At 58.7% G+C, this 24,612-nt stretch overlaps 1 protein-coding gene across 3 annotated transcripts in view; it reads left to right on the top strand.

The window, feature by feature from the left end:
* The window catches only part of SLC6A6 (solute carrier family 6 member 6), an 82,157-nt gene that overhangs the window by 41,983 nt on the left and 15,562 nt on the right, over nt 1-24,612 (top strand). For all 3 annotated transcript variants that reach the window (XM_084902570.1, XM_084902571.1, XM_084902572.1), the window contains 7 exons: nt 481-615; nt 1,645-1,879; nt 11,225-11,357; nt 17,375-17,509; nt 18,839-18,942; nt 19,074-19,198; nt 22,615-22,727. In XM_084902570.1, the coding sequence (XP_084758696.1) occupies nt 481-615; nt 1,645-1,879; nt 11,225-11,357; nt 17,375-17,509; nt 18,839-18,942; nt 19,074-19,198; nt 22,615-22,727 (980 nt within the window). The remainder of the gene's footprint in view (nt 1-480; nt 616-1,644; nt 1,880-11,224; nt 11,358-17,374; nt 17,510-18,838; nt 18,943-19,073; nt 19,199-22,614; nt 22,728-24,612) is intronic.

Genomic DNA, 24,612 nt, shown 5'->3' with positions numbered 1-24,612 from the left:
CTTGCCCCTCACTCCTGCCCTGGCTCCCACCCCAGCTGGAGGCACCCACCTCTTGCTTCTCATCACTGTACCCTGCGTAGCTCGTCTGTCTCAGCTTCCTGCCCCGGGCAGGCCTGGGAACAGGCAGGTGGAGGCTTCAACAAGGAGGTGTATTTGAGATGGGTCCTAAGGGCTGAGCAGTGCTCATTCAGGTGGATGATGCGGGGAAGGCAGGCGGCAGGCGGCACAGCTTAATTGGAGGCCCAGAGGCCGAAAGCGCCCGGTAGATTTGAAGAAGGTGAGAGGGCACGCCGGCAAGGTGATGCCTGCTGGGCAGGATCTGCAGAATTTTCAGCCACGCCCACGCGTTCGGCCTGTACCCTCGTGCCCTCACTTGTTCTCTCCGGATCCGTTGGCGGGGAGGGCTTGGGCGCGAGCACCTGCAGCCCTGCGCCTGCGACAGCCCCGTCTGACCCTCGCCCCGCTCTGCTCTCTCCACAGGTGCTTTTCTCATACCGTATTTTATTTTCCTGTTTGGGGGCGGCCTGCCTGTGTTTTTCCTGGAGGTAATCATAGGCCAGTACACCTCTGAAGGGGGCATCACCTGCTGGGAAAAGATCTGCCCCTTGTTCTCTGGTGAGTATGGGACAGCGGCCACCCGGGGCCTGGTGTTCATCGGTTCGGCAAATTTATTATTGAGCACCTGCTGTTTGCCAGGTACATCGAAGCCTCATGCAAGGCCCTTGGCACGGTGCCTGACACAGGGTAGCAGCCAGTACATGATCCGGGCCAGGCTGCTCACAGTGACTGCTCAGGACGCGCTGGCTGTCCCCGCCTCCCTGGGCTGTGGAAGGATAGAGAAGCTAGGAGCTGCTCAGCAGTATAGTGTGGAAGATAAGCACCCGTATGCAGGGGCCTTGCTGTCTGGGTTTAAGTCCCACTTCCTCTTGCCAACTCTTGTGGCTTTGGGAAAGTTCATCTTTTTGTGTCTCAATTTCTTCATCTGCAAAATGGAAACAGTATGCCTACTTCATAGGGTTACTACCACTAACAGACACGTAAAAGTGCTTTGTCCACATCGTAAGCCCCAAATTAATGGTAGCTTAATTGTTATAGCATTTAGTCCTTTGTCTCGTACCTAGTGTGCATTCATAAGATAATACTTGTTACGATTATAATTGGCAAGGATGGGAGGATGTATGTCAACTTAGTCATCCATATAAATCTATCCATATATTATCTATCAAACCTTTCTTCACTAAACTAGTTAATTTAGTTAGATTACTTGTCTACCCATCACCTACCTACCCATCTACTCATTCATCCATCTACTCATCTACCTAACCTTCCAGCCAGTCCCCAGCCATGCATCCATCCAACACATCAAATTTCCATCAATCAAACCAACTACTCCCCATTCGGCTATCTATCAGTCTAGTTAACCATCCATCTAACCACTGATCCATCTAACCATCCATTCATTGATCTGTCCACCTGCATGCATTCTTCAGTTCGTCCAAGTATCACATTTATCTAACCGTCCTACAAATATTTGCTGGTCACCGTTGAAGGTCCCCAGGGGTGCCAAGGCCTTCCGTTGGAGTGTGTGGACACAGTGGGTCTGGCCTTCCCCCTGATGCGTACCTTGCTTGTCCACACCCGCAGGCATCGGCTACGCCTCCATCGTGATCGTGTCCCTCCTGAATGTATACTACATCGTCATCTTGGCCTGGGCCACCTACTACCTGTTCCAGTCCTTCCAGTCGGAGCTGCCCTGGGCGCACTGCAACCACACCTGGAACACGCCCTACTGCATGGAGGACACGATGCGCAAGAACAAGAGCCTGTGGATCACTCTCAACACCAGCAACTTCACCTCCCCTGTCACCGAGTTCTGGGAGTAAGGCCAGCTTCACTGAGGGAGGAGGGCGGGCCTGGGTGGGGGCAGAGAGGACAGCCCTCTCCCTCAGCTTCTCTCCAGCGATGTGGGAGTCAGTATCTTGGGATGGGATCAGGGAGAAGCTGGGTACAGGTTTGGAGATAAATCCCTGCCTCTGGCCTCAGGCAGGCCTGGAATCGAGTCCCGGTTCTGCCATTTTACTGGCTGGCTGACCGACCTTCGGCAAGTCTCTGCCCCCCTTTCTGAGCCTCCGTTTCCTTAACTGTCAAATGAGGGGAATGAATCATCCCAACACCCATGGGATCTCTGTTGAGGATTTTTTCCCTCCAAAGGCAGGTATTTGTATTTAGATTGTGTGAAAATGATATGGTTTTTCTTAATGTATTTTAGAAGAAACATAGTTCTCATATCAAAACTATGATTGCATATGAGAAAAATTCATGTATGAAGCTAAAGGAGTAGTTAGTCAAGCTCAAAGGTGTGAGTAGATAGAATAAAAATTATGTGTCAGTTAGCTTTTGCTGTGTAACAAGCATCCCCAAGGCAGTGGCTTTAAACCACAGCCATCTCTTTGGCTCAGGGTTGTGCTGATTGAGTCGTTTTGGCTGAGTTTGGCTGGGAGGTTTCCCTGGTCTTTGCTGGGCTCCCTCACTGGTAGATCAGCATCAGGGTAGCTCTTCTGGGCATTGGCTGCCAGGGTCCATATGGTCTCATCCCCCAGCAGGTTAACTCTGAGCATATTCAGAGGCTGCTCTACATTCCAAAGCAACCAATGGGAAGGTCGCAGCGCAGGAGGGCTCTTGAAGCTTCTGCTTGTGTCATTTTTGCTAATGTCCCAAAGACAGCCACAGAGTCAAGCAAGAGGTGGAGGAATGGGCCCTGTCTCTTTGGGAGGAGTGGAGAATTACGGGCACCTCTCCAGCTTACCACACTGTTGTCCATGAGAGCTCACACGTAGGACAGACACCGGAAAGGCAGGACCCTGAAGGGGCTTGACGTTTGGGTACCTCTTCGCCGATACGTAGGAGCGTTCTCCTTAAGACATTCCTTGGAGGCCAATTAAAAACATATCCGTGCACCGCTCTCCTTGCCCTTCGCAAGCAATTAGCTGTGGGGCTCAGCACTCGGGCGCGGCCCCCCTCTATCTGGAAATAGCTGAGATAAGGCCTCGCGGGAAGCGTGAGAGCCCGGAGCCGGGAATGCTGTGGAGGAAGCAGGTGGGCCCCAATCATCACGAGATGATACTCCCTCTCTTTTGTGTGCGGCTCCCCGCCTCCCAGGGCCTGGCCCGGGAACAGAGAGGGAGTTGCCCGAGGGTTGGGCCCAGGCACCCTCTGGGGTCGCCCGGGCTGGGAAAGAACAGGCAAGGTCAGCCAGTCCTCGCCCGGGTGGCGCACGTCCCTGTCATGGCACGTGGGCCTTTCCGTATATGCCCCCGTCCCTGGGGCTCTCTATGCGCGCATGTTTTCCACTTGCAGACAAAGAGGGCATGGCAGGCACATTCACCACCCTCTCCACCCCCGGCTCCCACCCCCGGGAGAGCTGAGTTTACAAAGAAACGCTGCACTTCATTCTTCTCACTTGAATGGGGCCCGAGACCACAGCCCTGTCCGCTCGCTGCAGTTCCTGGCAGAGCCGATCACCCAGGGCCTGCCCCGCCCAGGACGTGGCACTCAACCCGCCAGCCGGGCGCCTGCTGGGACCTCAGGCGAGGATGGGCTGCCTGGGCTCCATCCCCAGCTCTGCCGCTTCCAGCCTGGCCGGCACCTTCGCCTCTCCGGACCTTCACGTTCTCTCACTTGTACCGGGAGAGGCGATAGCACTGCCCTCCTAGGGATGGTGGGTCACCCTGACTTGAGATGGTGACAACATGGGTGACAAATGGGGGCCATGTTATTGACTCAGTGTCCTTATAGGGGATAGAACTGCTCCTTGGGGGCATTTGGAGCTATTAAGTGAGACAGCCTTCAGGAGGACTAAGAATGGCCCCTCTCAAATGCCCATATTGCCCCCCCACATTGCAAAGGGTTTCCTCTTTGCTCACCTCCCTGCCGCTTTAAGCCTGAGTGTTCTTGCGAAGATGCTCACGTGGGCGACGAGGCCCTCAGGGTTTCCAGTCCTCACCCAGGCCTTCTCCCCTGCCTGCCCCCCAGACTGGGCCCTCCTGGGGGTTTCCTAGGTCTCTTGCCTCCCAGAGTCTCCATTCTGAGCGCCCAGCCCCCCTTCCGGACAGTGTTTATCTATGCACACATTCTGGTCCCGCAGGCCCCTTCCCAAACACTCATAGGGCCCAGATGGCCTGCCCAGTGCAGACCGTTCTGGCCGCCTGCCTGTTGCTCCCTTGCCACTCCAGCCTTTGCACCTGCCCCTCCTGGTTCTAGCAGAGCTCCGTAAGCCCACCTGAGCGTCCATAACCTGCCCTCTTCTAGAACACAGGAGGACTGGGGTCCACAGAGGAGGAGCCTAGGAAGCAGACCTAGGCGTGAGGAGCCGGCCTGCGCCTGTGTGAGCAGAGGCCGAGGCCGGCGAGCTGGGCTGGGGGCTCCATCAGTGCCGCCCTGAGTCAGGCACAGTGGATGAGAAGGGCCTGGCTGCCTGCCTTCTGGAGCCTTCCATTCTCTTGGTCAGGAAAGAGGGGAGAGAGCACTAGTGCGGAATGATTGGCTCCCCTGAGCATGATGCCCGGAACACGGGGTAATTCGCAAACAAACCGCTTTCTACCTCAAATCGCACATTAATTCCCAGGCCCCCGTGGGTCTCCGTTAAAGCATATTCAGAGTCTGGCTGCCCTGCGCACGTACACTGCAGGCTCCTCCCTCCCCCACGACCACGCTCTCCGACCCCAGCACTGGCCTCTCACTGCGGCCCCGGCCTTGCCTCTGCATCTCTGCAATCGCTTGTGAATCCAGACATGTCCTTTCCCCGCTCGGAGTCCTCTCACGGCCTTCCCCACACTGAGCTCTCCCCCTGCCGGAGAGGGTTTTAAATGCTTCCACGCAGGAAGTGCCCACTGACTGCGGATCCTTCGTATTCACTGCACATCTGCATCCCCTTGATGGTAGCCTGGAGCAGCACGGCACTCCCAGTCCCTGGCCTCATTTCCCACCTGCCAATGGGCCCTCCCAGCTGGGGCTTTGAGGGATGAGTAGAAGCTCACTAGGCTGAAGAGGAGAAAAGACATTTGGGCAGAAGGAAAGCACATGACTGTTTTTGGGGAACAGCAAGCCATTGTGTGGGCCAGAGCGTAGGACACATGGAGCCAGGGAGAAGGATTGAATGTTAGACTAAGTCTGAATCTGTGTTTTCCAGACATTGCTTAAGCAGCGCTCCGTGGGGGAGAAACGCTGAGACATGTATTAAGCACCGACTGTGTTCAGGGTCTCAGTGGGCTTAGCCATTAGTGGGTCTGGGTTCCTTTGGGGTGACATTTAGCATATGCGACTTCCCCTGAAAATAGCCACCAGCTGCATAGTGACTGGCCTCGGGGTTTTCGTTGAGAAAGGCCTGCTGGGTTTTATCGAGGTGTCCCCGGCTGGCATCGTCGCTGGGCGGCTGGGTGGCAGAGCAGTGCGGCTCTCAGAGGCCGGGGTCCACGCCCCTTGAGGGGAAGCCCAGCCCCAGCCATCGTTTCCCTTCATTTCTCTGACCGGCCCCAGCTGGGGGTGTGCGGCCCTGAGCTGTTGCTTCCTTGGGCAGACGATTCCTGCCGGGTGCTCAGGAGCTCCCTGGGACCCAGATCACAAGGCACCTGGGGCCTGACGCTTCCTCCGGGCCTGGACAGAGGGACCACCCCTGCCCCCTCCAGTGTACAAGAGGAGAGAGCAGTGGGGAGACGGGCTGTGACTCCCACATGTCCCAGCTGCATGTCCTCGGGGCAGTCACCTGTCCCAAGACCTCACAGCCGGACTGGAGGGTTAAAGAAGCTTCGACAGGGCCTCTGGGCATGGTTTACTAGGTAGGACCCTGAGGACCGGGGAGGTTGAGCGACTGGCAGCTAGAGTTCCTAGCTCTGAACTCAGACGCTGGATGTCTGTGCGTCCATGGTCACAGGTAGCTCTGAGCTGGGTGTGGGCGTGTGTCCCCACTCTGAGGTTAGGCACAGGGTCTTCTCTTGGCCGGGATCCCCCGTGCCCACCCCATCGGCCATGCTACAGCGCCATGCCCAGCAGGAGCCGGTGGGATGCCCTTTACCAGGTCCCTGCGCAAGCCGCCTGGGCTCCCGAGACAGTCATTGCCTCCGGCTTTGTCACGGAGCCCAAGTCACTGTGTGCTGGGGAGACAGCTCCTCCCCCCGGTCAGCTTCGTCCTGCTCAGCCCTGCTCTGGGCTCGCCTCTGACCTCAGGGGCCTGCTCCCCCCCAGCCCTGGAGGACAGGCGGGGCCAGGTCTGGCCAAATGCCCTTCATCAGGCTGGAGCCATGCCTTCCTCCCGGCTCCTCCAGAGCCCTCTGGGAGCTCAGCACGTATCATTAGACTTTATTAGAATCAAAGAAATGAGTCATATTTGCAAACAAGCCCTGTTGGGCCAATCTTCCCCTGCAGCTGTGGGGAGGGGGAGGCGGGGGAGAAAGCCTTGTGTGGCCCCGTGCTCAGGGCGGACGGGCCCTTTTATAATTGTTGCTTCCATCAGTCTCCAGGGAAGAGCCATCGCCAATAAATGGCTGGCCGGCAGTCAAAAGGAAACGATTTGGCCCACTCGGAGGACGTATTTACATCTCTGAGTGCCGGCTGGACGGCAGCAGGCTGGCCGACTCAAAACAGACGTCCAGGCAATTCTTTTTTGGATCCCACCCTGGAATGAATCATTACTATTCTTGGACAAGAATGCAGCTCACCTCTGTATCTCCTCCTCCCTTTGTATGAGAGATGCAAGGAAGGTTCGGGTGCTGGGGACCCTCGTGAAGGGCGGTGTGGGACCCAGCACTCTGGTGGCTGGTCCCCAGGGTGGCATCGGGGGGGGGGGGGGAAAGAAAAAGGAAAAAAAGTAGGTCCAGGATTGATTCTTATCTGGGTAATTTCAAGTGAATTCCTGGATCTCTCTGAGCCTCAGTTTCTGCTTCACTCAAATGGGAATAATTAATTTACTCAGCTAATGTCTTGAGGACCTACTATGTGCCAGGCACTATTCTGGATCCAGCAGTGATCAAGGCAGGCAGAAACAGGCCCTGCCTCCGTGGAGATGTCATTTCAGTAGGACAGACAGACATTAAACAGATACCACGAATCAAATGATGATAGGAAAGCGATGATCAGTGATGGAAAACAAAGCCAGGGCAGGGGAAGGAGAGTGGCCAGGGGTGTTTTTTACACAAGGCGGCCAGGAAAGACTGCCCTGGCATTTAAACAGAGACCTGAAGGGGGGTGGGGCGGGGGAACAGCCTTCTGTTCCAAGACCCTGAGACAAGAGCCTGCTCCACTATCCTGGGAACACCCCAGAGGCCAGTGTGGCTACAGGCGGACGCGAAGGGGCCATCTGGGGAGGGGGTTCACGATGGGAGCACCCACAGCTTGTCCTGGATGTGTCCCCTTTACCCCTGTGGTCCCGGTATCCTCAGTCGTCACCACCCTCCTTTTCTAAGGTGCCGGGGTCTAGATGACAGAGTATTTGGTCACGTTCAGGGAGGCAAACGGGATGAGGGCAGGCTGGGAGGGTGCCATTGGCCAGGTGGGCAGGAGCCCCAGGAGGATGTGGAGCAGGGGACGCGTCGCCTGACTTGGGTATTGTCAGATGGATGAGAACAAAGTGGAGCTGAGAGTGGAGGCAGAAAGGCCGCCTGGGTAGCAGTGGGGCGGGGTCGGGGGGCGGAGTGGCAGTGTTGGGGAGATGTGGCAAGGTTTGGGGTAACCTGTACAGTGTGGCGTGGGCAGGGGGCACCTGTGAGGGGCAGGGCACCATGGCAGTCCCTTGGGGGCGTGGCACTGCCCCACAGCACGGGGAAGGCCCAGCAGATCCTGGTCTGCTTTGTGGCTGAGGTCATGGGGGTCTGACAGGGACGGGGCTTGTGGAGGATCCTCTAAACTGGGTTCTCTCAAAGAGGGACTCAGACGCACTCACGTTCCGGCCGCCACGGCTACCCTGGAGCCATCCTCGGACAGGATGTTAGTCCCTCTGGCCCCGAGCCCATGCCGGGCTCTGTTATGACAGCCTCTGACGGATGAGACATATTTCTTCCATTCCTAGAATGTCTGCACAGCCCGTTACAAACATTTTCTAGAATTGAACAGCTTGTATAAAGGTGAAATGTGCACGTTGAAAATATCCGGCAACGAAAAAATGTACCTGATGCCACTCGAGTCCCCTTCCCCCCACTCATTCCCACCCCCGGGCCCCTCCCCACCGGCAGCGACACCGCCAGGGCCTGTGTGTCCGGGCACAAGTGCGTGTTCAAGCACAATGCGCATTCCTCGCTTTGTTCGCTATTTATCTTCCCGCTGTCCCCCGGGCTGCTCCACATTCCAGGGTCGTTGTGCCTGCTCTGGCCCTATTGTGGCCATTTGGGTGGTTTCCAATTTTTTTTTTTTTATCTCCATAGACGGTGCTGCTGGGTGGACCTGCCTTTGGACACACACGCACGTGAAACTAGAGAGAGAGACTGGGAATGGGATGGACAGGTCCGGGAAAACGTGCCTCACGGCGTCACGGGGGAGGCACTGAGATCCTCCAAGGAAGGCCCCCTCCCCAGGAAGGGTAAAAGCAAGTGATGACTCAGCCTCATGGTTGTGGTCTGTCTCGCTGGTCATTGCCCAGCGCAAGCCGATGTCCTATGGACTGGGCACCTCCTCGGCATTCGCCGAGCACCTCCTGTGTGCCCGTCTGTGAGGTTCTTGTCTGAGGGACGTCTAGAACCCAATAGTCAGGCCAGACTTGTCACCCAGAGGGCATCCCTGTGAGAGGACAGACATGTGGTCGTCTGTGGAGCAAAGGGAAGGCCTGTCTGGAGACAGGCGGGCGGTGTGCTCGGCCCTGGGGAGGGAGCCACGGTGTGGAGATGGAAAGTGCTCTCCTCCCCGCGCTGCCCATTCACAAGGAGGCCTTGGGCCACTGCCCAGCATGCCCTGGGCCCTCACTGAAGGGCCGAGCGCTGGAGGCGGCCCGGGGAACGGCTTTTTGTTCTGAAGCTGCTGCGGCCGCCAGCCCCACGTGCTTGGCAGGGCCCCAGCTGGGATGCAGTTGGCCGCCAGCCCTGCCGTATGGAGATGTCCGTGTTCCAGGTAACCCCGGCCAGCGGCAGGGACTGGAGAGGTTCTTTTGAAAGTGTAGGCTCTTATTTTCTCTGTGAATCGGAGGGACGGTTAGGTGGAGTCCAGAGAGCACTGGCTTTGGGAGTCAGACGAGCCTGGATATGGGGTGGCAGCTCTGCCCCCAGTTGTCCGTGTGTCTGCGGGCAGCGGGGTCCTCCAAGCCTTGTTTTTCCATCTGCAAAAGGGGGCAAATGACCTCTAGGCCTTGGGTAGGTTGGGATGAACAGGCAAGGCCTTGCTGGTATTACCACTGGGAGGTCCACTGATGTCCAGGTGACCAGCAAGGAAAACACAGAGGGACACTGCCCCTTCTTAAGGCTTGCTCGTGGAAATACTCCATGGATTAGTCCAGAGTGGCATGCAAACTTCCCATTCACCGCAGTTAAGTCCTTTCATTCACTCCGTACGTGTTTATTGAGGCCGAGCCACGTGCTGGTCTAGCTGCTGGGGGCTCAGCCGGGAAAGGTCTGGCTTGGATGTCAGTTGAGCGGGAATTCTGGATTTATCTGAGGTCCTCACATTGGAGCTTCTGTGGGGACATAAAAGGAGCAATGAAACTGTCCCAGCCAAAACCGGGTTGGCTCAGTGGATAGAGCGTCGGCCTGCGGACTAAGAGGTCCCAGGTTCGATTTCGGTCAAGGGCATGTACCTTGGTTGCTGGCACATCCCCAGTAGGGGGTGTGCAAGAGGCAGCTGATCGATGTTTCTCTCTCATCGATGTTTCTAACTCTCTATCCGTCTCTCTTCCTCTCTGTAAAAAATCAATAAAATATATTTTAAAAGAAAAAAGAAAGAAAGAAAGAAAGAAAGAAAGAAAGAAAGAAAGAAAGAAAAATTGAAAGAAAGAAAGAAAGAAACTGTCGCAGAGCCAGGGCCATGGGGACATCCCGCTTCTGGCTGAGGCCGGGTGGTCTGGAAGGCTTTCCCAGCGGCTTCCTGGGCAGATGCCACTCATGTTTTACAAACGAGGAGACGGAGGCACGAAGTCACACTCCTCCACTCCTCTCTCTGCCTCTCCTGCTCTAGAGCGGCCTTCAAGTAGGGAGCTGCCTTTGGTTAGAAGGAACCCAGCATCTCCCGGGGGAAGTGAGGGCTCTGACTCCCAGGCTCAGTGGCCTGGAGATTTATTTGGTGGGCAGGTGGCTCCAGCGGGCTGGTGGGCAGGGCCCCTGTCCCCGTGCTCAGTGTGGCCGCCCTGGGTCAGGACTGCGGCAGTCAGTACTGGGCACTGAGTTGCAGGGTCTTCTCAGCCGCCAGCACCCTGTGCTGCCTGCCCTGCCTTCACAAGGCACCTGCCCCTTAGGAGCGTGTCTGTGGGGGGTTGCTTGTGTGCATCAGAGCAAGGTTCTTGGATGGCAAAGGTGCAGGCTGTGCTGTGCGGCGCTGGGCAGGGTTGGTGGCTGATGGGCCAAATGGTCTGCCCCCCTCCTTTCGAGACCGTCGCCGCCCTGGAAAGGAAGGGGGGACCTGCTGAGATGCCAGGAGCTGCTCCGGGCCTCTCAGCATCACAACAGCCACAGCTACAGGTTTCCCGAGGGCCGGCTGCAGCCCCTGGGCCTGGCGTTGGTACTTGGTGTGGGTTTCTCCTGACAACAATCCATGCAGGGAGGTGGAATCCTCTGTGCCTCTGAGGCTTGCATTTTAGTGAGAGATCCGGATAAGAAACAGGCGAATGAAATGACAGAGGGCTGGGGCAGTTGCCGGGGGATGGCAGCTGCTCCCATATTTATAGATGCGACTGAGGCCTGGGAGGTTGGGCAATTAGTCCAACGTCAGTGATTATACGGTGGAGCCGGCGGTTTGGCACCCAGTGCAGAAGGGTCTGCTGAGAACCAATCACATAGGAATCAGCACCCATTTTACAGATGAGGAAACCGAGACTTAGGGGTTTGCTTAACTTGCCCGAGGTCAGGCCGGGTTGAACCCAGGTTCACCTGACTGAGAGGTCTGAATGCATCTCCTCCTAGACTTCCCCACAACCCCGTGACACGGGTGTTAACTACTTCCCGGGGGAGGACACGTGACCTGTGCAGAGCAGCACATGATCTAGGATTTGAACCCCGGACCTTGGAACGACTTGACCTGCTGTTCTGTTTGCTTCCAGGCGCAACGTGCTGAGCTTGTCTTCTGGAATCAACAGCCCCGGCTCGCTGAAGTGGGACCTTGCTCTCTGCCTTCTGTTCGTGTGGTTGGTCTGCTTCTTCTGCATCTGGAAAGGCGTCAAGTCCACGGGGAAAGTGAGTTGCGCTTCTGTCCCTCCTCCTCTCCCTCCCCTGCCTTGTGGAGCGTGGCCCTCGCCAGAGAGCACCTCCCGCCCCACAGTCCTTCCTGCCTGAGGCTGGCCCTGACCTGGGAGGGGGTGCGGGCTGATGAGCCAACCCCGGAAAAACAGGTAAAGCCTCGGTTTGCCCTCATTTGACGGTACAAAGACGCCCACCACGTCTGCTTTCAAGTTATTGGTGGTTTAAAACATCCAGCTCATGAAATTCCTGCAAATTGAACCATCAGCGCTCTCTGGAGCCTGCACAAGCTCCGACACACCGCTGGCTCCCCTGTCAAGGTGCTGGCCGTGGAGCAGATGTTAGCAGATAACGGATGCTGAGGTTGTAATTGATAAGTCAGCTGGTAATGAGGTTCTCTCGGCTCTGCTGTTAATAACCAGTTCTCCATGGACCCTTGCTTTGCAAAGTTCCCGGACCAGCACATCAGCACCGCCCTGGGCGCTCGCTCATTAGACATGCGGACCCTGGGGGCCTGCCCGGGGCCCGCACACTCAGAACCTGCCTGGGGGCAGTAGCCAACTTAACCCAAACGCAGCCTGAGGCTCGAGAAGCACTGCTTTTAGTTACTTAGTCAAAGTAACTGAATTACCTCGCCCAGAACTTGTTAGCTGATAGTGTACGACGTTCCTTAAGGAACGCTTTCACTGACGGTGAAGACGGTGGCTGTTTATCAGAACATTAGCCGTAACTGAGCTGCAGATTGATGCATTATTACGTGATGACCAGGATGTCAGCTGTTCACAGAGGCGAGGGTGGATCATTCACACGGCCGCTTATAATTAAGATGTTAGGTATGCACAGCTATGTATTGGCAATCACGAACACGTTAGCCTGTAACTAGAATGTTCTGTGTTAGCAGAGCTGAGCAACCACCGGCTCTCTGCCTGGTGTCATGGCCGCTCCAGTGGCAACAGCAGTGCAGAGGCATGGAGCCGCAGCGAAGGTGTTGGCTTGATCTGCCTTTAAGTGTCATCTACCATTGCCACCCCGCCCCCCCCCCCCCGCCATTGTTTGCATCCTGACAGGGAGAACATCTCTAAGATCAGCAGTCCCCAAGTGTGTGTCCGAGTGGCCCTGAGGCACAGCGGTGGGCAGTGGTTCAGAGAGGGGCTTGGCTGCACCGGGATTTGGAATCATACAGCTGAGGAGCCCCTTAGGCAGAGTCGTGGATCTGCAGATTCCAGCAGGGCAGGATCTGGACCCGTGGCTGCAGAGGAGTGCTCTCTGCCTGTGTCTCAGGGGAGAGCCACCCTGTGATCCCAAAACCCAGTGTGGAAAGGAACCCGGCCAAGTTTCATAAATCTCTCCCCAGCACACCCCCGGCTCGCAGCGCCCCCAGGCGGGCAGGAAGAGGGCAGCAGGAGTTATTCTCACCGCGCCCTGGAGCTCACCCCCCTGGGTTGAGCCCGTTTCGTCACCTCCTCTTCTTACCCGGTGAGGGAGCTGAGCTGGGGAGGTGAAGGGACTTGCCCGAGGTCGCTCCTCACCTCTGCACCTCAGTTTCCTCGTCTAGAAAATGGGTGGCGGAGAAGGTTAACGTGAGGTGTGTTCAGCACCAGCACCATGCTTGGCATAGACCTCAGTGAGCGCCCATCCCTTCCTCACCCTGCCTCCATTCCCCCACATAGAGGTCACAGTCTTTCGGGAAGTTTCTGTGGAGCGCTGGCCCCGAGCAGTGCTGGAGGCATGATCATAAGCTTTGAGCCCCTGCGTCTGGCCTGGGCCTGCTGTAGGAATGGGGCTGGGGGATACACAGGGGCCCACAGAACAGACAGAAGCCCCCGTGGCCCGAGAGCTGACAGACGCATGGATTGTAACGAGGGGAGTGTGTAAAACAAGAGTGTGTAGCGCAAAAGTAGGTTTGCAGTTGTAAGTATGCGAGTTTATTCTTGTATTATCACTTACCGTATTATTTCCTGCAGGAACCACTGCAGTCCTGCCTTGGTCCCACCCTGTGTAGAGGAGTAAGAGGGTGACGAGACCTATGAGGACGCATAAAGCGGGAAAGGAGAACAGGGCGTGCTGGGTGCCATGTGAGGCAGGGCGGCCAGGCCAGGCTCACTGCAGAGGGGACTTCCGGCAAAGGCCTGAGGGAAGGGAGGGAGGGAGCCATGTGTCTATCAGGAGGAGAACACGTTCCGGGGAGAGACAACAGCTGGTGCAAAGGCCCTGAGGGGTGTCTGACTCAGACCCTGGAGGAGCCCCCAATCTGATGGCAGAGGCTGGTGTCTGTTGAGAACTGTGGGCAATGTTAGAGACATAATGGGGTGGGGGAGGAGGGGGAGGGAGGCAGGAGAAGAGAATCAAAGCAAAAAATAGCTCTGTGGCCAGTTGAAGACGTGACTGGTGGAAGGTCCCGGTAGCCTGCCCCTAGAGACGGCCTCCTCCTTAGCAGCCCACGGCCCCTGAGGGGCAGGCGTGGCTCCCAGAACAATAGCAGGGCCTGGGCGAGCCCCAAGGAGCCGAGACAAAGCACAGGGAGGCTCACGCACCACCAGCCTGGCCCCAGCCCCCGGCCACGGACAGGCTCACAGACAGACAGCCACCTGGTCCCGGAAGGTGCCCGGCGCCCGGACCCTCCCACGGGAAGTGCAGTCCTGTGGGCCCGGAGAGGAACAGCGCACAGCCTCTCCATCGCTGCCTCCAGGGCAGCGCTTCCGTCAGAGCCGAGGGGCAAAGCAGGGGTGCCAGTCAGAGCCAGGCCTGCTTTTGGGTCTCCGCTCTGCCCCCCACGAGCTGCCTGCCCGGGCAAACCCGTTTCCCCGTCTCTGAACTTCGTTTCCCCCTGCCCCCAACACACAGAGTGCTGGGAGGACCCTCAGGCCCAGGGCCCCACTGCCCACAGGACGCTCAGGGCCGCAGGACACTCGCCCATCTGGCTCCTGCCTCGAGGGCCACCCTCTCCCCCCTGTCCCGGGAGAACGAGGAAGAGCTGTCCTTGCAAGTTTCCCGGACGATGGGGCCACAGGGCATTTGGGCCGAGGGCTCAGCGGAGCCGCCGCGGTGTGCCAGCGGGAGTGGAAAACTACCACGTCCCGTGGCAAGGCCTGCTGGGCCGTCGCCAGAGGGCCACTGGTGGCGGCCGGCACCAGCCTCTCCCGCAAGGATCCCCGGGGGAGGCACGGAAACGCTGAGAGAAGGGCTCTCCGGGGCTTGTCCTCAGAGGGGCAGAGTCTGCAGAACAAGGGCGGCTGTGAGAGGCGGCCGGGGCGGGCGGCCCGGAGCAGGGGAGCTGTCCTGGTCTGGATTTTGGGGGCGGGGGGAACGCTAACACACACACACCAGGCTCAGGCCCTGCCTCTGCCCCCCACCTGCGCTGCCGCCCGGACAGCCAGCGTCCCCTCTCTGAACCCCGTTTCCTCGCCCACCTTTCCGAGCGGGGAGGGCGGCACGCGTTCACACGCACCAGGCTCCCAGCACACAGCAAACGCTGCCCAAGGGCTCGTGAGACAAATAAACACACAGGGAAAACCAGGGAAGCCACCCCAGCCCCCCGCGGAGGCCCGTGCCCCTGACACAAAGCCCTCTGGCCGCGCCCGGCCGGCTGTCCAGCCTGCTGGCCGCTTTGAAGTGGCGCCCTCCCGGAGGGCGTGCTGTCAGCAGCTATTGTTCTCGGGGTGCGGCCGCGCAGGGCCCGAGGCGGGAGCCGGTCAGGGGCCGTCCGCAGGAAGGGAGGAGTTTTCTCCTCTCACCCCTTCTGGGGCTTCCTGCCCGGCTCCCGCCCTCCGTGTCGCCTCCTCGTCCGTGGGACGCGGGGTTCTCCACCTCGGGAGAAGAGAAACGGGCGGCTGGGGAAACCGAGGCAGGAGTATGCCCACCCGCCCTCGGGGGTCACCAGGAGAGTGCCCCCAGCGCAGGTTTCCCGAGGGCCGACTGCACGCCACGCGTGAGGCACCGTGAGCACGCTGTCTCCCCTCACACGTGGGGGGTAAGGCCCCGCGGCCCAGCTGGCACAGGGGGTACCAGCCCCACAACCCCAGTCTGGGGGATCCCAAGCTGACACGCTCGGCCACCGCCCCCGGCCCCCAGGAGGGAACTTCGGAGCTCACCTGGTCTGAGCGCGCCCCGCTTCACAGGGGGGGCAGTGAACCCTGGGAGGGGCAGTGACTTGTCCTGCAGTGAGCCAGCCCCTAACCCTAACCCTAACCCTAACCCTAACCCTAACCCTAACCCTAACCCTCCCCCTGGCCTTCAGGAGGATGGACTGAACGGCCAGGCCTGGAGGCTCCTCACTGCTCTGCGTCTTGCTCGGCCACTTAAGTGCTAGGTGCCAAGCGCTGGGCCTGTTTCCTCACTTTCAGCGCGGGGCCAGTGATAAAGCCTACCTCGAAGGGTTCGCGCAGGGCCAGCTGCACATAGGAGTTGCCACACTCGGAATAGTTAAGCCAGGCATACAGTAAGCACTGCATACATGCTGGCTGGTGGCACTGACCGGACAGCTGAGTCAGACAGCCCCGAGCCTCCTTTTTGTCCGTTTCCAAAGCCCCTTTCTGGTTGTTTTCACACAAAAGGAGGGTGGCCGCCCGAGAATTCGGCTTCCTCGGGGGCTCCTGTGCCAGCCCCAGGGGGTGAGGCCTGGGGCTCTGTCACCCTCTGTCAGTGTCTGTTACCTTCCTGGGCCCCGGCACTGCCTCTGGCCCCAGCACCAGGGCACGTGTGTCCTGTCCTCAGTCTTGGTTTCCTCACCTGTACAACGGGCGCGCTGGCTGTGTGGTGGGTGGTTCCTCCCTTGTCTCTTGGCCCCCAAGGCCCTCGGAGGGAGCTGGGGGCTCCGTGACCCAACCGTCGGGCTCTGAGTGCAGATCCTGAATTCTGCAGATGACCTGCTGAGCCTCAGTTAGTTCCCCTCATGGTGAGCATGCTGCGGGCTGTGCTTGGGGAGGCCCAGCCCAGCCAGTGCCCTGCTGGAAGTGCCAGGCTTTCACTGTCCCTGCAGCCACACACCTCGAGCTCCTTCCGGGCAGAGACGCGGCCGGGAGTCCCTCCTTGTGAGGAAGATGATGTGGAAGTCCACTAGAACCGAGGCCTCGGGGTGCTGGAGACCAGTGCTCTCAGGATGGGAGAAGGAGAGAGAGGGCAGGCCCTTGTGGATGGGAAGGCCCAGCCTGGGTCCTCTCTGGAGGACCTTGCATTGACTGGGCCTGTGTGGGGTGTGCAGTGTGACTCAGGGCAGGCTGTGGGCCTCCCGCATCTGCAGGGACGTGGAGGGCCCTCCCCCTCCTCGCTGAGGGGCCTCGGAGGCCGCCTTTCCTCCCAGGGCTTCCCTTGTGCTTCCTGCAAAATCGCAGCGTTAGTCGCAGGCCCCATTGCTTGAGGACCCAAGTGCCAGGCACTCTCGGTTAAGCCAGAAGGGTCATCCTATTGAATCCTCGCCTCCCCTCCCGATGACGACCTTCTGTTTCTCTGGTCGCCATTTGGCACGTGAGCTAACTGGCCCAGAGAGGTTAAGCATGACGCCCAAGGTCACATCGCAGGTGAGGGCAGAGGGCTGGATTGGAACCCCCACTTCTCTGATTCTTACCCATGAGTTTTAGCTAACACGAACTGAATGCCATGTGCCAACCACCGGGCACATGATCGTTGACTCTTATTTTGCATTTTTTTTTTTAAAATCTCTATCCACTTAGCATGCGAGCACAGGGACTTGTTCTCTGTCTTGCCCACCACTGTTTTTCCAACTATAATGATTTAGTAAAGATGTATAGGATTTTTTTTTTTTCATAGGCTCTCAGTAAATCTATGAGGTAAGTCCTTAACGCCCAGGTGACCGGTGAGGCATCTGTGGCTCAGAGAGGTTAAGCAATATTCCCCAGGTCACACAGCAAATGAAATGACGAGCGTGGCCACAGAATCCCTGCCTCAGAAAAGATGCTCTCATTGAACAGCAGCAGGAGGCGCCCTGACCCACATACACACACACACACACACACACACACACACACACACACACTGAGTCCCTCCTCTCCCTGCAGGTTGTCTATTTCACGGCCACTTTCCCGTTCGCGATGCTGCTGGTGCTGCTGGTTCGTGGGCTGACGCTGCCCGGGGCGGGCGCAGGCATCAAGTTCTACCTGTACCCTGACATCAGCCGCCTCAAGGACCCACAGGTACCGCAGGGCAGCCCGTCCTCCCTCCCTCCCTCCCTCCCGGGCCGGGTGCGCACACCCAGCCAAACTATCACTCCCCGGTACTTTTCCGCTGGGCGGGGGCAGGTGGCTCACAGCGCCCGTGGGCTTTCCCAGCTGTGTGTGTATCTTTGTCGAGGACTCCTGAGGCAGGCCAATTATAGAGTCTTCTTCAGGCACCGCGCCAGGGCGGAGAGAGGAGTCTTTCTGAGCTAGCCTCTCCTTGGACCTGGCCTCTGCCTACGCCCGCCAAGAGGGCTGCACCGTGGGGGTGGGAGGGCTGCTGGCTTCCGCGGCCAAGGACGGAATCCGGAGCTGGTGACCTCTGAGAAACCTGAGGGGTCAGTACTGAATGTTCACCTCTTGGCACTCAGCCACGTGGCCACAGGGGGTTGGAGAAAATCCAGAGGGATGTTTACGGGCCTGCGGAAGGATCTTTCTGTCCCCAGGATCCTCAGCCTTCAGGGTGCTGCCTTGGGTCTCTTCCCCACTCTCCTCTCGCCCTGGGCCGGAGGTGGATGGGAGGGAGGTGGCAGCTTTGAGGCCGTAAGGAAAACTGCCTCAGGAGGGTTCTGGAGAGCAGCTTTGCCTGCACTCACCGTTAGGGGATCCCTCTCCATTCCAGCTCAGGCGCCCCAGACAATAACAATCACAGTAGTGACAGTAGCCTAGCCTTGACTTAACCAGGGGGCCACTGGTACTGGACTATTCTTCAAACCTGCAGAATAGCTCTGTGGGGAGGGCCGGGGAACCCATTTCACAGATGTGCGAACTGAGGCCCCGGGCAAGTCATACCAACTTGCCCACAACGATTCCATGGTTGGAATCCAGATCCATCTGCTTTACGAGCCCAGTTTCTTCAACGTCTGGGGTTCCTTGCAGCTCAGTGTTGTCTTGGAAGGTGCCTTGGATTTCCGCACAGAGACTCCGATTGCAGTTGAGAATCTGCCCATTTCCAGGTGCAGCTCTCGGTGACCAGGTGGCCAGGGACCTGCACTGCCTCCTCCAGGAGGCCAGGTCTCATGGCTCTCTCTCTCTCTCTCTCTCTCTTTTAATATATTTTATTGATTTTCCACAGAGAGGAAGGGAGAGGGATAGAGAGCTAGAAACGTCGATGAGAGAGAAACATCTACCAGCTGCCTCCAGCTGCCTACCGGGGATGTGCCCTCAACCAATGTACATGCCCTTGACCGGAATCGAACCTGGGACCTTTCAGTCCGCAGGCCGATGCTCTATCCACTGAGCCAAACCGGTTTCGGCCTAATGGCTTTTTCTCTCTCTCCTTGCCACCCACCCCCTGAACCCCCGTAGGTATGGATTGATGCTGGGACCCAGATATTCTTCTCCTATGCCATCTGCCTGGGAGCCATGACCTCACTGGGGAGCTACAACAAGTACAAGTACAACTCGTACAGGCAAGTGTTGTGCCAGCGGGCCTGGTGGACCTTAGAAATGATGATGATGTTTAAAGAAAAAAAAGAGAAGTAGGGAGCGTGGCTTCCTTGTGTTGTGAATTAACTTGCTCCCTGACATATGTGTAACTTAGGGACTGTATGCTGCTGGGATGCCTGAACAGTGGTACCAGTTTTGTGTCTGGCTTCGCAATTTTTTCCATCCTGGGCTTCATGGCACAAGAGCAAGGGGTGGACATTGCTGATGTGGCTGAGTCAGGTATGGTGGTATCGGTGGCAGTGGTGGTGGGCACTGCCACCTAGTGTGTAAGCTGAGTACTGCAGGCATGAAGCCAGACCCCAGGGGCTTTGGAGGGGGGGGACGAGCCTGGTTTCCAAAACGGACCCCCCCCCCACCAAGATGTCCCCCGAGTACCAAAGAGTAAAAAAGCTAAATTTTAAACACGTTCATTACGATTTGGCCCAAGGGGTGGTAGAAACATGGGTTTGGTGACTGGGAATGTTTAGCTACCGCCGTGTGCTCTTCCCCCCTCCCCTTCCTTCCCCAGCATACCCCTGGTTTCCGAAACCTCAGGCCCAAGTCAGCCACCGATCGGCATTCCATCACCGCCTTCTCAGCTTTGGTTTCTGTATTTTGCACTTTGCTCCCAGCGCGCTCCCTCTAAGCAAACCCATTCATTCATTCCACTGATGTTTTTATTGGTTTATTGAGTCTCTACTCTGTGTCTGGCACCACCGTAGGCGTGGGGTGGGGAGAGATACCGGGCGTGGCAGGCCGCCTCTGGGACAGGACAGATCTGATTGGGGGGGTGGGAGGGACACTGTCACCCCCAGGACAGTCCCCTAGAAACACAGACTTCACAGCCTGGGATCTTAAGCTGGGATCCTGGGGCTCCAGCAGGACAGTGTGGGAATCTGAGAATCCTGAGGTCTTCAGTTGCTAGAATCCTAGAGTCTCAGAGCCACAGTATCTCAGGTGCCTAGATTCCAGGCCTGGCTGGGGTGCACTAAGTCCCGCACCTGCAGCTCTAAACTGCCGTGGCTTAGGCTCCCAGGATCCTCAGGTCCACCTCTCTGGCTTCTCTGCCTTTATCCAGTCAATTTACTGGAAAGGTGCCATCCGTGGCCTGCAAGGTTTTGCTATTTTACCTCCCTCTGTCCCGCTCGACCTCCTGATTTCTCACGACCTCCATGGGCCTCTTGGAGGCTGGCGGGGGACCCTGGGCTGAGGCGCCTCAAGCCCTGCGGAGAGTGTAAGGTGCTGGCACAGGGACCACCCCAGACCAGGGCGGGCACAGCTGGAGTCCCCGCCGAGGCGTCACCCTAGCCCGTAGGACTAGAGTTGGGGGGTTAGGGTACCTCAGCGTTGTGCATTCAGATGTCGGCTGCACAGAGGAGAGCAACAGCTGAGAGCCGTGGGTCTGTCAGGGTTAGAGCCGGGGTCTCCAGGCCCTTCTGATATGAGGTGTCCTCCCTTCTGCCCTCCCCTGCCCCCCCATGACCACCTCTGGCCCTTCCCGTATAAGAATATCTCCCCTGACCTCTCTGAGCCCCTGGCCCTGCTGTCCTCCTCATTGCACAGATGCTGCCATGCCCCATCCTCACACCCACACCCACACCCACACGTGCAGGCCCACGCTTCGGGCCAATGCATTTCTCCACTGACCCCAGTTCCACTCAGACCTTCAGCCCTCCTTTGCCCGCCCTGAGAAGCCCCCAAAGGCAGGCCTGAGACAATCCAGAGATGTCCACACCACCTGTGAGCTGACAGCGGCGAAGGGAGGTATCCGCCTCCTTCGCAGATAGATGGCTTTTCACCCCGGTTGAGGGCTTGCAAAACCGATTCCGACGGATTGGGGATGGCCAGGAGCACGGGGTGAGCGCGGTGGTGGGAGGGCCGTTCCGATAGCTCTGCGTGGACAGCGAGGCCCTCCCCCGTGTGTGTGCCTACGCTGTCGACCCAAGTCCTTGCTTGCTCCCGTCCCCACCTCCAAGGCGTTGGCCCTTATCCCTCACGGTGATGTCTGAACAGCCGACACCTCAGGGCGGTTATTTCTCTAACGAGCTCTCCGTGAGCACCAGACTGAGCCGAGTGCATTACCTGGCTGAACGGAGTGCAAATGGAACGCAGAGCGGCGCCCTCTGGCTCACAGGCACGCAGGGCGCCCGGGCTGCCGTCTCCCCCGGGGACGCCTCTCCCTAGAGCTCCCTAGAGCTTTAGTCGGTCGCCCTGGCCGCTCCCGGAGGCTGGCTGGAGAAAGGCAAAACGGAAATACAGAAACTAGTGGGATGAGAGCCTTCACAGGGCCCGGAGGGCGGGGGTCCCATTTTACATCTGTCTCAAAGTGGGCTGGACTGGACTCCTCAGGCAGAGCTGACAGGTTGGGGGGCCCGGGGCCCCAGGGCCCCAGCCCAGGTGGGAGTGTGGTTTCCTGGTCCAGCCTTCGGGGTTAGTACAGCGCCCTTCCCGCCATTTCTTAGGTGCTAGCTTTCTCGCCGCCCGAGGACGCTCGGTCAGGGCTGGGTTTTCCTCAAGCTGAGTGGACCGTGGATTGTAAGAGGCCCTGCCCTTGACCGCCGCCACATCTGTGTGTCATGCTGTGGGCTGTGGTTTCTGGCTCCAGTTTATTTCAAAGTTTATTTTTTTATTCCTCCCCCCCCCCCCCATTCTTAAACCATTCCTTTGGTTCTGATACCTCTTCAGTGTCCCGCCTCCAGCCCTCTTTGTTGTCTCACGTCTCTTTTCTTGACATTTTTTTATTTTTATTTTTATTTTTTTAGTTGTGGATTTTACCCACAGGTCTCAGTTACAGCCCAGCCCCGACCCATGCGTCTTGTCTCAGGCCGGCTGGAGGCGGGAGGCCTTTCTCATGTCGTCACAGTGTGTCCAGTTCTCAGGCCCCCCCTGAGCGGACGGGGCCCCCGTCCCCAGCCCTGCCACCAGATCCCGCCGGGGTCCCCTCTTTAGAAACCGGAAGCCCTTTGTTAGGGGAACAGGGTCAGCATCTGGGACTCTGAACCCGGGAAGGCTCCTTGGGAGCCGTCGATGGCAGCCTACTCTCACTGCTCAGGCAGGGACCGGAGGCCCTGAGAGGCGTGTGCTGATGTAAAGAGCAGGTGGAGGAGCAAGCGGGATGAGGACTTGAATAAAGGCCTGGGCCTTGGCTCTGACGTTGCCCGGAAGAGACCCTCGCCCTGCTGGGCATGGTTCCCTGCCCTCTTTCCTTTCCACTCATGCAGTGTTTGGATTATCGGAAACCTTTTCTTTGCAAACGGGGATGTAGGAGTCAGGTAACCCCTTGCTTCCTTCCAGCAAACGTCGGCATGGTTGCTCTGGTTGGGGGAGGGGCGCTCCTATTCCAAGCTGGCAGGGTGCGGCCAGGCTCAGTCCCATTTCCCGCCCAGATAACTAGTGTCCGTCCACCCGCCCGTCCGTCCGGATTCTGGTGTGTGAGGAGGCCACGGGTGCTGCTGCTTAGGAGACAGATGCTAAAACGGGGCCCTGCCTGCGCCCCGTCTCCTCCCCGGCGGGAGCTCGGCCCGGCTCCTCCCTGCGTTTGGGTTTGGGAGACCCGCCTTAGACTGACCGCCGCGTCTCTGTATGTGCCCTGGTGCCCCCGGCTCCGTGCTGACGTGCCTCCCCCTCTGCCCCTCCCCGTCTTCTCTTCCCTCTAGGTCCCGGCCTGGCCTTCATCGCCTACCCGAAAGCTGTGACCATGATGCCGCTGCCCACGTTTTGGTCCATTCTCTTTTTTATTATGCTTCTCTTGCTTGGACTGGATAGCCAGGTACGTGCGGGTGGAGGGGCTGGCCCCGAGGGGAGGGGGAGGGACTGCCCGGGGTTGCAGGGGGGAAGGGAACTGGTTCTGGATAAGCCTCCCTGGCCACGTGGGAGGCGGATCCACCCGGTCCACCCTCACGTCAGACCTGCCACCGCTGCGGCCAGCAATGGTTCCTCAGGGCGGCAGTAGCAGGATGTCTGCCCCGAAGCTCAGGTTTTGACCTCAGCCCAGGGTGTGGTGACACACAGCCCTAGGTGGGAACCAAAGGGTGAGGCCGGCACGAGGTGCTGCGCTCCTGGGGTGGGGCGGGGCCCAGGTGGGCGGGCACCAGGGCAATGAAGGGAAGGGACAAAGGTCTCTGCTAAAAGCACAAGGGGCTCCCTGCCCGGCCAGCATGGCGGGCCCTGAGTGGGGCCAGGGAAGCCTACACACACCCTTCTCCCTCTGTGCTTCCTAGCGCACAGGAGTCGGGGGGCTTGTCCCCCTGGGGAGGCCCTGGTCCTCCAGTGCTCCCCAAACAGCCAAGCGCGGAGCCCCCCTCAAACCCACCCTGTCCTCGGCGGTTCTGGCTCCCGCCTTCCACTGAGGCTGCTCCCTAACCCCCACGGCCCTCCCCTCAGGGCTCAGCCTCCGCCTGGTGCTCAGTGAGCACCGACCAGGGCGGCGCCTGCCTCGGGAGCCACCCAGTTCTAAGCTCCCCACGCTGCTGCGTGATGTTGAGCCTCACATCCCTCCTCTGGCAGATGGGTGTGATTGCTCTCCATCGCCTTGTCTGAAGCACGGGGTACAGTGCCTAGTGTGGAGCCTCAGGGGTGCTGGGGGGATGAGTAGCATGAGCTCCCGGTCACCTGTCCCGAAGATTGTGTGCCTTCGCAGGAGCACAGGTGTGACTCGGGGAGCGGGAAGCTGTGTGTGCAGGGCAGGCTGGTCCTGTGTCCAGGCGAGTGAGAACCTCGCAGGTGGGGTCTGCCACCCAGGGGCCAGCCCCGGAGGGCAGTCCCTGAGGGCAGGCCTTCTGCAGCCTCCTGTGTGGCCTGGGGTCTGGCTGCCTCATGAAGGCCGTTGGTCATCCGAGACCCGGTGAGAGGCGGGCGCAGCCAGCTCAGGAGAGGGCACTGCCGCCCACCCCGGGGGCAGCAGCCACAAAGCCCGTGCCCGGGGCGGGTCCCCGGAAACTCAGAGGAAAGTCTTCGGAGGTCAGGCAGAGCGGAGGAGGCGGGCCACCAGCAAGGTCAAGAGCGGAGCCGAGGATCTGGCAGCAAAGGGAGCGGATTAGCAGGAAAGACAGAATGAAAGCATTGGGCGGGGGGGGGGGGGGGGGGGGGGGGGGGGTTGGAAACAGAATGCTCCCGCAGTTGTTGATGGGCTTGAGCTGTGTAAACAGCGGGAGGGCGCCATTAATCACTCCTCGTTAACGAGTTTGGCCTTCGGAGGCCCCAAGCAAATGGCTTGTATAACTCTTTCCAGACCTCTGAGTGAAAGCAAAAAAACAAAGCTGGAGAGAGGTTAATGAACGGCAAAGCCTGACATCGCTGTGGCCGGGACATAGGCCTCGAGCTGTGGAAACGGCTTCCTGAGCAAGCGGAGGTGGTTCCATCCTCCAGGTTTTCTCCGGGGAGGCGGGCGGGGCGTCTCTGAGCTCGGCCGGCCCCACCGTGGCCGAGGCCATGGCACTAAGGAAGCTCAGTGAGCATCGCAGCCAGCCTCGGAGGGAATGGTTCTCTCCCACTTCACAGCATGGAGCTCTGCTCAGAGCCCTTACCTGGCCTGCCAGCTGTACCAGCAAGGGCTGTGGCGGGCTTAAGCCTGGGGATCTGGATGGGGCCTGGTGTCTCCCACCCAGTGGCATAGGTTGGCATCTCTCCTTTCCCCTGTGCACTCTGTGAACCTG

Source organism: Pipistrellus hanaki (assembly GCF_964339955.1).
Source record: "Pipistrellus hanaki genome assembly, chromosome: 13".
NCBI lineage: Eukaryota > Metazoa > Chordata > Mammalia > Chiroptera > Vespertilionidae > Pipistrellus > Pipistrellus hanaki.
The sequence above is the reverse complement of the archived record's forward strand: the minus strand, read 5'-3'. Positions and strand labels throughout refer to the sequence as shown.